This window comes from Macrosteles quadrilineatus, unplaced genomic scaffold, assembly GCF_028750875.1.
Source record: "Macrosteles quadrilineatus isolate MER2022 unplaced genomic scaffold, UCM_ALF_1.0 Scaffold_9__3_contigs__length_116548681, whole genome shotgun sequence".
Lineage (NCBI taxonomy): Eukaryota > Metazoa > Arthropoda > Insecta > Hemiptera > Cicadellidae > Macrosteles > Macrosteles quadrilineatus.
In genome coordinates, this window is record NW_026542602.1 from 37,926,391 (window position 1) to 37,939,475 (window position 13,085).

Consider the following 13,085-nt stretch of genomic DNA (forward strand, 5'->3'; position numbering starts at 1 on the left):
TTAGCCAACCTCTCTGCAGACTATCAGGTGGTGTTATTGTGTGTTATTTCTGAGTGGTATGATTATATACCATATCAGGCCCTCTTTTGCTGCCTCTATCTACATTCTATATACACAATTGGAAGATACGTGTTAGGCTTTAAGCACCTGCACTTGACTGTGCTTTGTAACGTATTTAGGACATTGTTGCTATATACTGCAATTTCAATTTGTCAACTACTCGGTGTTTTTACTTTGGTGGTTACTTTTTTTGTTGTGGTGATGGATTTAAAACAGGAAAAGTTCGTTTAAAATTTAGCGGATATCCAAAAAATCTGGTCAAATTCAGTTCAGTTCGGATATCTAGATCTAACGGGTGCCCAAATTCAAAACCCAACACCATCCATTAAATATCTGACTTTTCAGGTAGGCTAGATTATACGTTTTGAAGTTTTGGTTTGAAAACAAATTCTTCATAATCATTATTAGTTTTGACATTTTAATAGTTATCGACGAGTAATTGTGTGTTGCAACTATTAAAACATTCATATGAGCGTTGTTCTTTTTTTTAAATTATTTGACATTTGTTACTTATTTTCCTCCTTAAAATCCTTGCAAACAAATGCTCTGCCAGTTAATTATGCAGTGGGAGACAACACACTGCTGGATCCTAACTTTTGGGTCTAACTGATGGCCCTTGAGGTTCAGTTTGGACTGGGAATAATTTTTAGGCCAAGCCTAGATCAGGTCATTCATAATAGAATATTGGGAGCGGTTCGATTTTAGAGCCGAATTTTGATTCTTTAGACTGCAAAGAGTGTCTGCGATGATTGCACGATCAAAAACTTGCGATTTTTACACTATCATGGTAGACAAGGATGATGACCCCGCTCTGTGACCGCAGGCGCAGGAGAATTTACCGTATTCGCAAAAGACATTCACGATTTAGCATGACCACAGGCAATGTTCATGATTCCATATAACAAATAAAGTAGAATAATCACGATTTAACCGACACCGCAGAGGCCTCTTGCAATTTTGCCCCGACTTTTTGGTGATGTTAACGTATTCGGTGCGACCTTAAGCGAGGATGACGATTTTGCCGTTTTCGTTTTGTGACCACAAGAGACGTTTGCAATCCCTTTGTGACCACAGAATACTTTAAACCAAATCAGGGAAGACAATGATGACTCTATTACGACAGAAGATGTTCACACTTCCGTTGATATCAAAGGATACAATCCTGATTTCCATTAAACAGGTTTTACAGCTGAAAAACTTTCATTATTTTTTACATGTTTACTTAGGGTTTTATTATTTTTGGTATTATTCTAACTTTCAGCTATTCCAATCTTGTCACGGTTTAGGTCAGATAATCAGGACTCAATTGTATGTAGTGTACTAAATTCTAGTAGACATGTATTGCTGTTAGTCCTCTAAAAAATAAAAAAAAAATATATTCAAAATGAAGTTTACACAGTAAACAAATGTGTTTCCAGCCGCAAGAAGCCACAGCTGAGCGTAGTGAGTGTACAGTGCACCAGCATTCCACCTAAGGAGACGGTCGTCTACACTAAACAGACACAGACCACCAATACAACTGGAACTGAGAGAGATGGTAAGTCACTTTCTAAACTCTATTTTGTCGGTTAAATTCCATCCCAAGAGTATTTGATTTTTTTGTTTGTGTTTATGTTTGCCTTTTTGATCTAGTTTTTGTAATGGGCTCTTTTGATGATTGAACTCAACTTCCTTTTTATCTATTATTTTCAAAAGTTTTTCAAAGTTATGTTTCTTAATAAACAGTTCAGTTAAAATAAAAAATATATATTGAGCTTCTTGAGGTTTGGTGCTCAAAAATGGTAGGCTTACTCAGTTAGTTTTCATTGAAATTTCTCATAAGTTTAGATTAATTATCTTAGAAATAAATGTTGGTTGTTACAAATAATTTGTAAACTAAAAACATTCAAAATTGGTTTTTTAATATCCTACTTTTATGAACTGTTTTGATTCAGAATTAGTTTTTAGCTAAGTCCTTTTTCAAATTGCCCTATCTTTAGTTTTTAATAGTTTATTAGAGGGTGATTACAAAAATATCTAAAATAATTATTTCTATGTATTTAGAAATGTTATTGTTGTTCCTATGATTTTAAGACCGCCTCCATGAAATTTGATTAACAATTAAAATAATTACAGAGATCTACAGTATTTTTTAACCATGGGAAAATCCAACCAAGCTTTTTGAATTTTGATTTTTGTCAATTAATTCTACTTGAAAATTTGTATTCTACCAGATGATTGGCCCAGCAATAGTTAGTAGAAATATCACTTTAATTTCATCCTTTCATAAAACTACTAATTTTTATAAACCTGTATTCATTGTAGAGTTGCAGAAGTAGTTTCATAGATTTGTATCTTGAAATGATTTTAGAGCAATCTTTTTGTGTTCAAATTTACCAATCTGTTTTAACTTTGAATATGCCTGATATTGTTAAATCTCAACTTTTAATGATTCACAACAAAACTAAATAATCAACAATTATTTAAATTTTAAGTATTGGTCATAATACAGAATAAAACAATGTGCCTATCAACAACACTAGTTATTGTTCTAAAATCATTTCATTTTAGTGGTTTGTTTTACTAATATATTTGACCAATTCAACTTATTTCTGTGTGATCCTAATGTTGCTATATTATATTACCTAAAGTTTTAAATTATTAAAATAATTTGTTTACATTTTATATGAGGGTTTGGAAACTTTAGGATGTGGACTTCCATTGCTATGGTAGGTACTAACCTGAAAAATAGAGTTCATCAGGGATTGTTGATACAAGACTACACAACAAAACACTGATATTTAGGCCTAATAAATTAGATTTTATCAATCTAAATAGGCCGAAACATTAGTGTTAAGTTTTGTGATTTTGTTGTGTCTCTATAAGCCCTCCTGTATTCTAATTTTCTCAGGTGAGCTAGCTAAACTCAATCACTTAAAACAAACTCTTTTCCACAAAACATTAATATCGTACAAGTTTTCAATTTACTAGGCCTATAACTGTAAACCCGTGGTGTGCAGTTAGCAAGGGCAGAAGTGGCCAGTTAATCAGTTGATAACAGTATTGCACTGTGTACATTGTACTGATTGTTATTGCACAGTTAGTGAATTGGTCGTTCTTGCTTGTTAGAGTCGGTGGCTCAGTCAGTAGCACCACGGACTTCGGGCCCAAGGCAGCGATGTCGTGGGTTTGGGTTTGGATCTTGGTATATGAAACTACAGTATATTTTTATCACTACAGTTCAGTCTTGTACTGTACCGGCTCACCCCTTGCTTTGCTGATTACGTTCCACGCTCAGGCCTCAGTGGCCCATGTGGATGGTAAATGCAAGGTAAAAAGAGGCCGCCGACATCTTTGAAAAACAAACTGTACCAGCTCACCCCTTAATATTTTTTCCTCACTAAACAAGGGTAAATAAGGGTTAAAAAGAATAGTTTTATACTAAAATAAATACAGTAGGTCTATACATGATAAAGGGATGCAGGCAAAGATTTTTCGTCATAGCAGATTTCTGTTCAGGATGGAACAAATTCAATAGTAATACAAAACATGAACTATTTTTGGGTCAGTGAATATTTGTTACACGTTTTTTTTTGTCAATTGAATTAATTTCGACCTGTACGAAGGAAATTACGCTATTCCTTTCAAAATCACAGTTGTAAATCAAGTGCTAATCAAGCCTAATGACAGAAATAAGTTGAATTGGCGGGTGTGTGTATGCCACTAAAAGGATCTGATTCATCTTCCCCACTTAAAGGATACTATGAGGACTGGTGGAGGCCCAGGAAAGGTGGGTTTCATTACGTTCTTCGCTTCGCTTTTCTCTCTTCTATCGCAGCCGCTTTCATTTTCATATATTGCTTCATTGCTTCCTCTCCTTCTGATATCGCTTATGTGTTTTTTTGTGAAAGTTAAAGCCTAAAAATTTTAGATTGCTTCTCAGGCCCGTTTTTGACCCTCTCAGCGCTCTAGGCACAACTAAATAGTAGCGCCTCTTTGCAATATATATAACAGGGTGTCTACCGACCGGGAAATGCGGGAGTTTTTTGAACCGGCAATTATGTGTGAATTTTGTATTTCTACCAGGAGTTTTCAATTTACCTTGATCGCTCATGACAACAGTGACGTATATGTGACCACGGGAGACGATAATAAGTCTACACACGGCCGCGAGGGATGATCAGAATATTGCCACGATCACTGATGACAATGATAATGTCCACAATTCCGCGGGAAACAGCAAGAATTTTGCTGCGATCGCGTAAGACGATGATGATCTCCACACAACTGCGGGACATGATTAACATTTTTCACGACCGCGGGAGACGATCACGATGTCTACTGGACCGGGAGATACGATAATAATTTATACACGGCCGCGAGGGATGATCAGAATTATGCCACGATCACGCAATATAATGATAATGTCCACATGACCACAGGAAAAGATCAGAATTTTGTCACATTCGTGGAAGACGATGATCTCCATATGTCCGCGAGGGACGATTACCATTTTTCCGCAATCGCGGGAGACGATTACGATGTCTACAGGACCGCGGGAGATACAATAATGATTTCTACACGGCCGTGAGGGATGTCAGAATATTGCCACGATCACGCAATATGATGATAATGTCCACATGACCACAGGAAAAGATCAGAATTTTGTCACATTCGTGGATGACGATTATCTCCATATGTGTGCGAGGGACGATTACCATTTTTCCGCAATCGCGGGAGACGATTACGATGTCTACAGGACCGCGGGAGATACAATAATGATTTCTACACGGCCGTGAGGGATGATCAGAATATTGCCGCGATCACAGAAGACAATGATAATGGCTACACGATCGCAGGAAAAGGTTAGAATTTTGCCTAATTTGCGGAAGAGGATGATGATCTCCACAAGACCGACGGAGATGATTACCATTTTGCCATAATCGTGGGAGGCGATTACTATGTCCACACGACCGTGGGGGACGATATAATCATGTCTTCATCGCCGCGAGGGGTGGGTCAGAATTTGTCCACAATCGTGCATGACGAGAATAGGCCTAATGTCCTCATGACCTTGGAAAAAATCAGAATTTTGCCTTTCGCGGTAGACGATGATAATCTCCTCAAGACCGCGGGATATGCTCATACATTGCCTCGATCATGGAAGACGATAATTATGTCCAAACGACCCGACCGCGGAAAATACAGTAGTAAGAATCTTGCCGCAAACGCGGGGGACGATTACAATGTCTACACGGCCGCGGGGATTATCAGAAGTTTACCGAGATCGCATGCAAATACAACCACCAATTTTTTTTATTTTCCAAACTTTTGGCGCCCCCCAAAAAAGCCAATTGCCTCGCGCCCTAGGCACGTGCCAGTAGTAGTCATTTTGGGGGTTCTAGGACAGAGGAGGGAGGAGTGTAGACCACGTGGGTTGAGGTAGGTAACCTCACTTTGCCTAACCTAACCTAACCTTACAGGCAGAGACTGATCCTCTCATTTGGACGACTTTACAGAAACGACAACAGCTTTTGAATCTCATTTTATATAGGACCACCAATAGGTTCTCAACTGCACAAAAATGGCGCCGATTGCATCATTCGGTGCTCATGTTTTCACTAGAGGATTTGTATGAAGATGCAGTATTTCGATCTCAATGTATACTGACACGCCATTTGAAACTCACGTTCTAGGACAGAGGAGGGAGGAGTGTAGACCACGTGGGTTGAGGTAGGTCGGGAAGGGAGGTGTGTCCATGACGTCACATGTAAACAGAGGATGATCTTACAGACAGAGACTGATCCTCTGATTTGGATGACAATTTTTTTTTGTGTAGATATAAAGAACTTTAAATCAGTTCTCATTTGGCATACTTGTCGTACAATAGGATCTCACGGCTGAGATCGAAAACGACAACAACTTTTGAATCTCATTTTATATAGGACCACCAATAGGTTCTCAACTGCACAAAAATGACGCCGATTGCAACGTTAAATCAGTTCTCATTTGGTATACTTGTCGTATAATAGGATCTCACGGTTGAGATCGAAAACGACGACAGCTTTTGAATCTCATTTTATATAGGACCACCAATAGGTTCTCAACTGCACAAAAATGGCGCCGATTGCATCATTCGGTGCTCATGTTTTCACTAGAGGATTTGTATGAAGATGCAGTATTTCGATCTCAATGTATACTGACACGCCATTTGAAACTCATTGTTTTCATGTTGATTTTTACGTGTCTTTTGAGTTGAGTCGTTCCGTGTTTAGTGACGTCACTTGTCTTGGGATCATGTGATCATGGAATGTTCTAGAAACATTACCATAAAAGGAAATGCCACGTGATAGGTCACGTGATCATCTTGGAACGTTCGAGAACATTACCATATATGGTCATGTGTTTCGACGATTGTGCAACAGCCCGCGCGGTCTTGCGTCAGTCTTCTCTGAGAGGTGGTTGTGAGAGGTGCTATTTTTCGAGTCTTTGAAATTGTGTAGTGCGTGAAAAGTAAGTTTTCAACCATTTATAAGTGTGACGAGGATTTGCGGTGATGGCTAGTGTCAGTGCTACGAAGCGATCGTTTCCTAGTGACAACGAGAGTGATGACGACAGCCTTCCTACACCACCGAAGCGTCGTTGGTTCCAACGTTATAAAGACGATATTGAGGAACAACAAGGTGCTAGGGAAGAACACCGCTTGGATGTTGCCTCGGTCTCTGACGGAGAACATCATGTGTCACCGGTTGTTCAAAGTGCTACCAAGCGGTCGTTTCCTACTGACAACGACAGTGATAACGAGACCCGTCCTATATCACCGAAGCGTCGTCGAGCCCAACATAGTGAGTTGGATATTTTGGAACAGATTTTTTTTTTAGATTTTTAGATTTGTTGTCATGAGAGCCGAAGCCCCCTGAATGCTTACCCGGTACCTATCCTACAGGACATACCCGGGCCCCATGATGTAGGCCGAAGCTTACGCATCAACCTTTAGCACATCATAGGCGGATGACTTAAGGTCATCAGGCTCGCCGGCTGCCGAAGCAGACCCTTCGGAAAGAGGGTTGCCCCTCAATCCTAACCAGGGATTCCGGCTGCTTGTTTAAGCGTCACTCCACCTGGGTTCCACTAGGTCGGAACCTAGAGGTCCATAGTAGAGCGCCCCGACGCATTTAATGCAAGCAACACTCGGGACCTATCTCATCCCTGACAGGCAGAACCCGCCATCAATAGCCAGGAGGAAGGGGACCATCAGCACGCTGACGGGGGGAACCCCAACCTCCCATTTACACCGCTGCCCGATCGAGGCCTGACCCATTGCTGGGAACCAGAGATATCCAGAGCGATAGATCCCCAGATACCCCTGGCGGGCTCGGACCCAGCACCCGATCTACTTCGTTTGCCCGTCAGACCCAACATCACTGCCAGGCCATCAGGGTTTCCCAAAAGGAGGCAGGTATAGAAGTGGGACCCACCCGGATGAACCTATCCACCAGAGGTGGCGACACCCTTGACTCAATTGAGGTTCCGGGAAGAACCCCCCACACTCAAGATAACCATACCGTCCGTGCTCAGAGACAGGGATAGGTTTGCATAAGTACCTACAAACCGTTGCCCTCACACTGCGGAAAGTTACGTTGCCCTTGAGTGTCCCCGTGAGCTGCGGGTACTTGCCCGTTTTCACCTCCAGGAAAGGTTACTTCCAAAGTCGAGGATTTGCCCACTGAATGCTGGTCGCACACCACAAGCAGGCCGAAGCCCAAAGTACCACAGACACAGGTAGGTTAGAGATTATGATGTACTTCCATCTCTCCTAGAGCTAAACACCCCTCCATCCTGGATAAAGGAATGTCACTGGGACCCAATGCCCAGTCGACCATGTCTGTGGCCAACTTGAAATGCCGATACCAACACGGAGCATTTACCTCCCCTCTGGGGGCTAGGTATTTCACCTCCCAGGACGAGGCTACTTCCAAAATTGAGGATATGCCTCACAAAATGTCAGTCGAACACAACAGGTAGGACTCAGTCACAACCACAGTTACAGGTAGTTGAGGAGAGGCGGAATTAACGGCGTCACTGAGAGCTAAACACCCCCCCCACCCTGAATGGAGGGAATGTCACTGGAGGCTCCCCCTAAGGGGCTGGCGCTTACCAGTCGTCCATAACTGTGGTCTACCTGAAGTGCCGGGTCTGACACCGGGCAGTTACCTCCCCTCTGGGAGAGCTAGGGTCCGCGTGGTCGCCCAGGCCACGAACCCACGCAAGCGTGAGCCCCCTGCGGTAGATATTTTGGAACAACTACAAGGTGCTAGTGAGATGATGGACATTCAAGAGCAGGAAGAAGATGTTTCGGATGTCGTGCAGGTTCTACCTGTCAGGAGAGCCGATACAAAAACATTAAAGTTCTGTGATGTATGTCACCTCAGTATTACTAGGAAAAACTGGGCCCGTCATACTGGGAGTGGAGCTCACCAAGCGGCGTGGATACAAAAACAGCAACTAAACCGACCATCCGTCATAGTTCAGCCATCCATCATAGTTCGGCCATCCATCATAGTGCAAGTCCCACGTAAGCCTCCGCCACCACCTAATCTTGAAATCATCCAATCTAAAACGGCGTTCAGAGGTCGAATGAAGACGTTTGAGATCAATAATGTCAAAGTAAATGGTTACAAAAGTGTTGAAACTTTTATCGAAGATTCCAAAAAACTTATAATTGAAAAGGTTCGTGATGAGGGAACTTCATTGAAAATCCAACTTATCCTTAAGGCAAAGTTCGCTAAAGGGATTACGGAAAAAGTCGAATCTGATTTCGAATTCAAAACGAAAAACATCATCATTTACGAAGATTCTAATCTATCAGATTTGTTAAATGAGGCAAAACAAAAACTATTGACTGAGATGGAAAGTTTTAATCACAAAGGCTCCAATTGGAACATGAAAACGATTGAATGTCTTTTTTTACATATCAACCGACTTAAGCCTTTGAAAGGGTCTAGTTACATAGCCCTGCCAGAAAAAATTCGCTTGAAACGTGCTGTTGTAAACATAAAAAACAATGATCAGCGTTGTTTCATGTGGTGTTGTCTAGCAGCACTCCACCCTTCAAACGTACACCCGGAGCGGATCGACAGCTACACTGCTTACGTAGATGGATTTCTCAAGTTATTTGATGGGATAGATTTTCCAGTCAAACTGACTGATGTAAAAAAATTTGAAAAGCGTGCAGGATTATCGATCAATGTATACGGTCTTGAAGAAAATAGTGATGTTTTTCCCTTGTGTGTAACAGATGAAGAAAAGCCCGTGCATGTAGACCTGTTGTTGGTTAAAGATGGAACGAACTCACACTACTGTCTAATCAAAAACCTATCTCGTTTAGTTCGCAGTCAAGCTACAAAACATAAAGGAAAATGCTATATATGCAGACGTTGTCTTCAGCACTTTCATAACGAAGACAATTTGAAGACACATATGGAGGACTGCTCTAGACATGATCCCTTAAAAATAAAGCTCCCTACCGCTGGAAAAAATGACAAAATAAGATTTACGGAACACAATAAATCAATGAAAGTTCCTTATGTCATTTATGCCGATCTGGAGAGCATGCTCCTCCCGATTTCTACTTGTGAACCATCGGGAGTTGATGAAAACGGTGCTAAGAGATCGTACACATACAGCTATCAGAAACACGAAGCTATAAGTTTCTGTTACTATATCTCTGGCAGTGAAAAGCCTCCAACGACATATTTCGGGGAAGATGCTGGACGAAAGTTTGTCGAGGTGTTGAAAAAGGAGGCCGTAGAGATAAAACAAATCTACGAAAAGATCATTCCAATGAAACCACTGGAGGAAGAAGAGATACGTAGACATAAAGAAGCGGTAACCTGTCACATCTGCCAGGAACCTCTCAATGAAACCGACAAAGTGAGGGATCACGACCACCTCACCGGTTTGTATCGAGGCCCTGCCCATTCCAAATGTAACTTATTGTTTACTAAGCCCAAATTTATTCCTGTTTTCTTGCACAACCTTTCTGGCTATGACATACATCAGTTCATCAAAGAAATAGGACGACAAGGTGAGAAACTCAAAGTGATTCCCCAAAACGATGAGCGATACATATCATTCACCGTTCAAGTTAGGGGAGGGTTGGAACTGAGATTTTTGGACTCTTTTAAGTTTTTAAGTGCAAGTTTAGACCAATTGATTAACAATTTAACTACAGATCAGTTGGAGCATACAAAGAGATTTGTCAAATCATCACAGATAGAGTTGGTAACAAGAAAAGGGGTTTATCCCTATGACTTTATGGATAACATAACAAAATATGATATGACAACTCTGCCGGAACTTCATGATTTCAAAAACAAATTAAATAAGTGTGATGTATCAGAATCAGATTATGAGCATGCTCAAAAGGTTTGGAATGAGTTCAACATCAAAGATATGAGAGAGTACACATTGTTTTACAACAAGATTGACGTCCTCCAGTTGGCAGATGTTATGGACAACTTCAGAGACGTTTGCCTTCAAACATATAGTCTCGACCCAGCGTGGTACTTCACAGCTCCCGGATTAGCCTGGTCGGCGATGCTGAAACTCACTGATGTAGAGCTCCAGTTACTAACCGACCTCGATATGATTCTAATGGTTGAAAAAGGAATTCGTGGAGGTGTTTCGCAGTGTTGCTTGAGACAAGCTCGAGCCAACAACAAGTACATGAGTCAAGGCTTCGATGAGAACAAAGAACCTAGCTACCTGGTGTACTTAGATGCGAATAACCTATATGCTTGGGCTATGTCGCAGGCGATGCCATTCGGTGACTTTAGATGGCGAAAAGATACTGAAATAAATGTTTTAGACATCAGTGATGACGCAGCCACCGGCTACATTCTCGAAGTTGACCTCGAGTATCCCGAAGAAATTCACGACCACCATGCAGACTTTCCACTCGCACCTCACCACATGATTCCACCTGGGTCAAAAATATCCAAACTGGTCACCACTTTGTACGACCGATCTAGATACGTTGTACACTACAGAAATTTAAAACAGTATCTCAACCTCGGAATGAAACTAAAAAATATACATCGGGTTCTTGAGTTTTCTCAAAAACCGTGGATGAAACCATACATCGATTTAAACACTAACATGAGGACCAAAGCAAAGAATAAATTCGAAATTGACTTCTACAAGCTTATGAATAACGCGGTATTTGGGAAAACTATGGAAAACCTTCGGAATAGAGTGGATGTTCGTCTGGTAACCGACGAACGACAGGCGGATAAATTCATTGCCAAACCGACATTCAAGAGTCGGAAAATATTTACGGACCATCTTGCAGCTGTGCACATGACCAAAACATCACTTCTTTTCAACAAACCGATTTACGTGGGGGCGGCTATTCTAGATGTGTCGAAAACCCTTATATACCGTTTCCACTATCAAGTGATGAAGAGCAGATATGGTGATCGGGTCATACTCGCCTATACTGATACCGACTCACTGATTTACATCATATATACAGAAGACTGGTACATGGACATGAAAGAAATGATTGACGAGTTCGACACGAGTGCATATCAAAGCTCCAACCCTTTTGGTATGCCTCGAGTAAACAAAAAGGTTCTCGGAAAAATGAAAGATGAGCTGGAAGGTCTGATCATGGTTGAATACGTTGGTCTGAAGTCAAAAATGTATGCCACTGACGTAGAGGAAGGTTTGAATTGTATAAAAACATCTAAAAAGGCTAAAGGAATCAAGAAATCAGTGGTGGAAAATGAAATCACAATAGATGACTATCGCAGATGTTTGAAGACTCTCGAAGATGTGTACAGACAAATCAACAGCATCCGAAGCCACCTGCACGATGTTTATAGTATGACACAATTCAAGAAATCACTTTCGCCAAAGGACGACAAACGGTGTGTTCTTCGAGATGGAATAAAGACGCTACCCTGGGGACATAGAAGAATTCCTACTGAATGTACATAAAAAAATGTAAAAAAACTATTCCTGTAAAATATATTTTTTTCGTGTTTTACACTGTTGTTATTTATTGTCCTGGTGTGCACAAGGTTTTTTGTAGCTCTTTCTCATAAAAAGATCCAATTATTTCTTCACCACTTTTATCTTTGATTCTATAGGTTATTGGAAAGGTCTCTTGCACTTTGGATATGGTAAATATCTCTCTAGTCCAATTGCGACTGTATTTATCGGCAAACGTATCTTTTTTTGTCACAATCCTCACTCTGTCTCCTAGTTGAAATTTTATTTTTCTAGGTGTGTGAGGAATATTGGAGAACCTCTCAAGCAATCTAGGTACGTCCGCATTAGTAACCTCTGCAGGTTTCATACGAATCGTACGATGGACACTGTTGTTGTACTGATGTAACAGGTCTTGAACTATGTCCAACCACCGAAAACAATTTCGGGTCTCAAATATGACTTTCATTTTTTCATTCAACGTACGATTGAACCTCTCAACGATTGCACTCTTTTCCTCATTTTCAGTATGATACATTTTTATGTTGTACGATTGAAAAACTGACTTAAAATCACGGTTAAGAAATTCTTTGCCCTTATCGGTGTGTAACAGTCTGGGAGCGGTGTGACCGTTGACGTCAATTGCTCGCTTCAATATGAGCATAAACGATTCCGCTACTTCTGCACCCCGTTTGGTCATCAACGGCTCTGACCAGGCGAATTTTGAAAAGGTATCAATCACATTCAACATATAATTATAGCCATCATTCTCACTGGCATACTTTCTCATGACAACCAGATCTGCGGCCCACAGATCGTCTATACCTAGGGTAACAATACGTCGTCGAGGAAAGTGCTTGATCACTGGTCTATGTACTTCCTTGGCGGCCATACTGGGCTTAGGAACTTTGACGAAGGCGCCTTTACGCTGACCGCAAATATTGCATGTCGTATTTAAACGCCATTTGTTGTTAACGGTTTTGACATACTCCCCACTGTCTTGAGACGTGGTTTTCCTTTTGCATTTCATACAGTAGATTTCCATTGGCTCT

The 13,085-nt window shown here is 41.0% G+C and overlaps 1 protein-coding gene across 16 annotated transcripts in view; it reads left to right on the forward strand.

Moving 5' to 3' along the window:
* The window catches only part of LOC129001969 (cytoplasmic dynein 1 intermediate chain-like), a 57,076-nt gene that overhangs the window by 8,132 nt on the left and 35,859 nt on the right, over window positions 1-13,085 (forward strand). For 7 of the 16 annotated variants that reach the window (XM_054429429.1, XM_054429433.1, XM_054429435.1 and 4 more), the window contains one exon: window positions 1,479-1,597. In XM_054429429.1, coding sequence (XP_054285404.1) covers window positions 1,479-1,597 — 119 coding nt within the window. Of the gene's footprint in view, window positions 1-1,478; window positions 1,598-3,769; window positions 3,830-13,085 lie in introns of all 16 variants that reach the window. The other 9 variants (XM_054429424.1, XM_054429427.1, XM_054429430.1 and 6 more) reach the window with 2 other exon arrangements.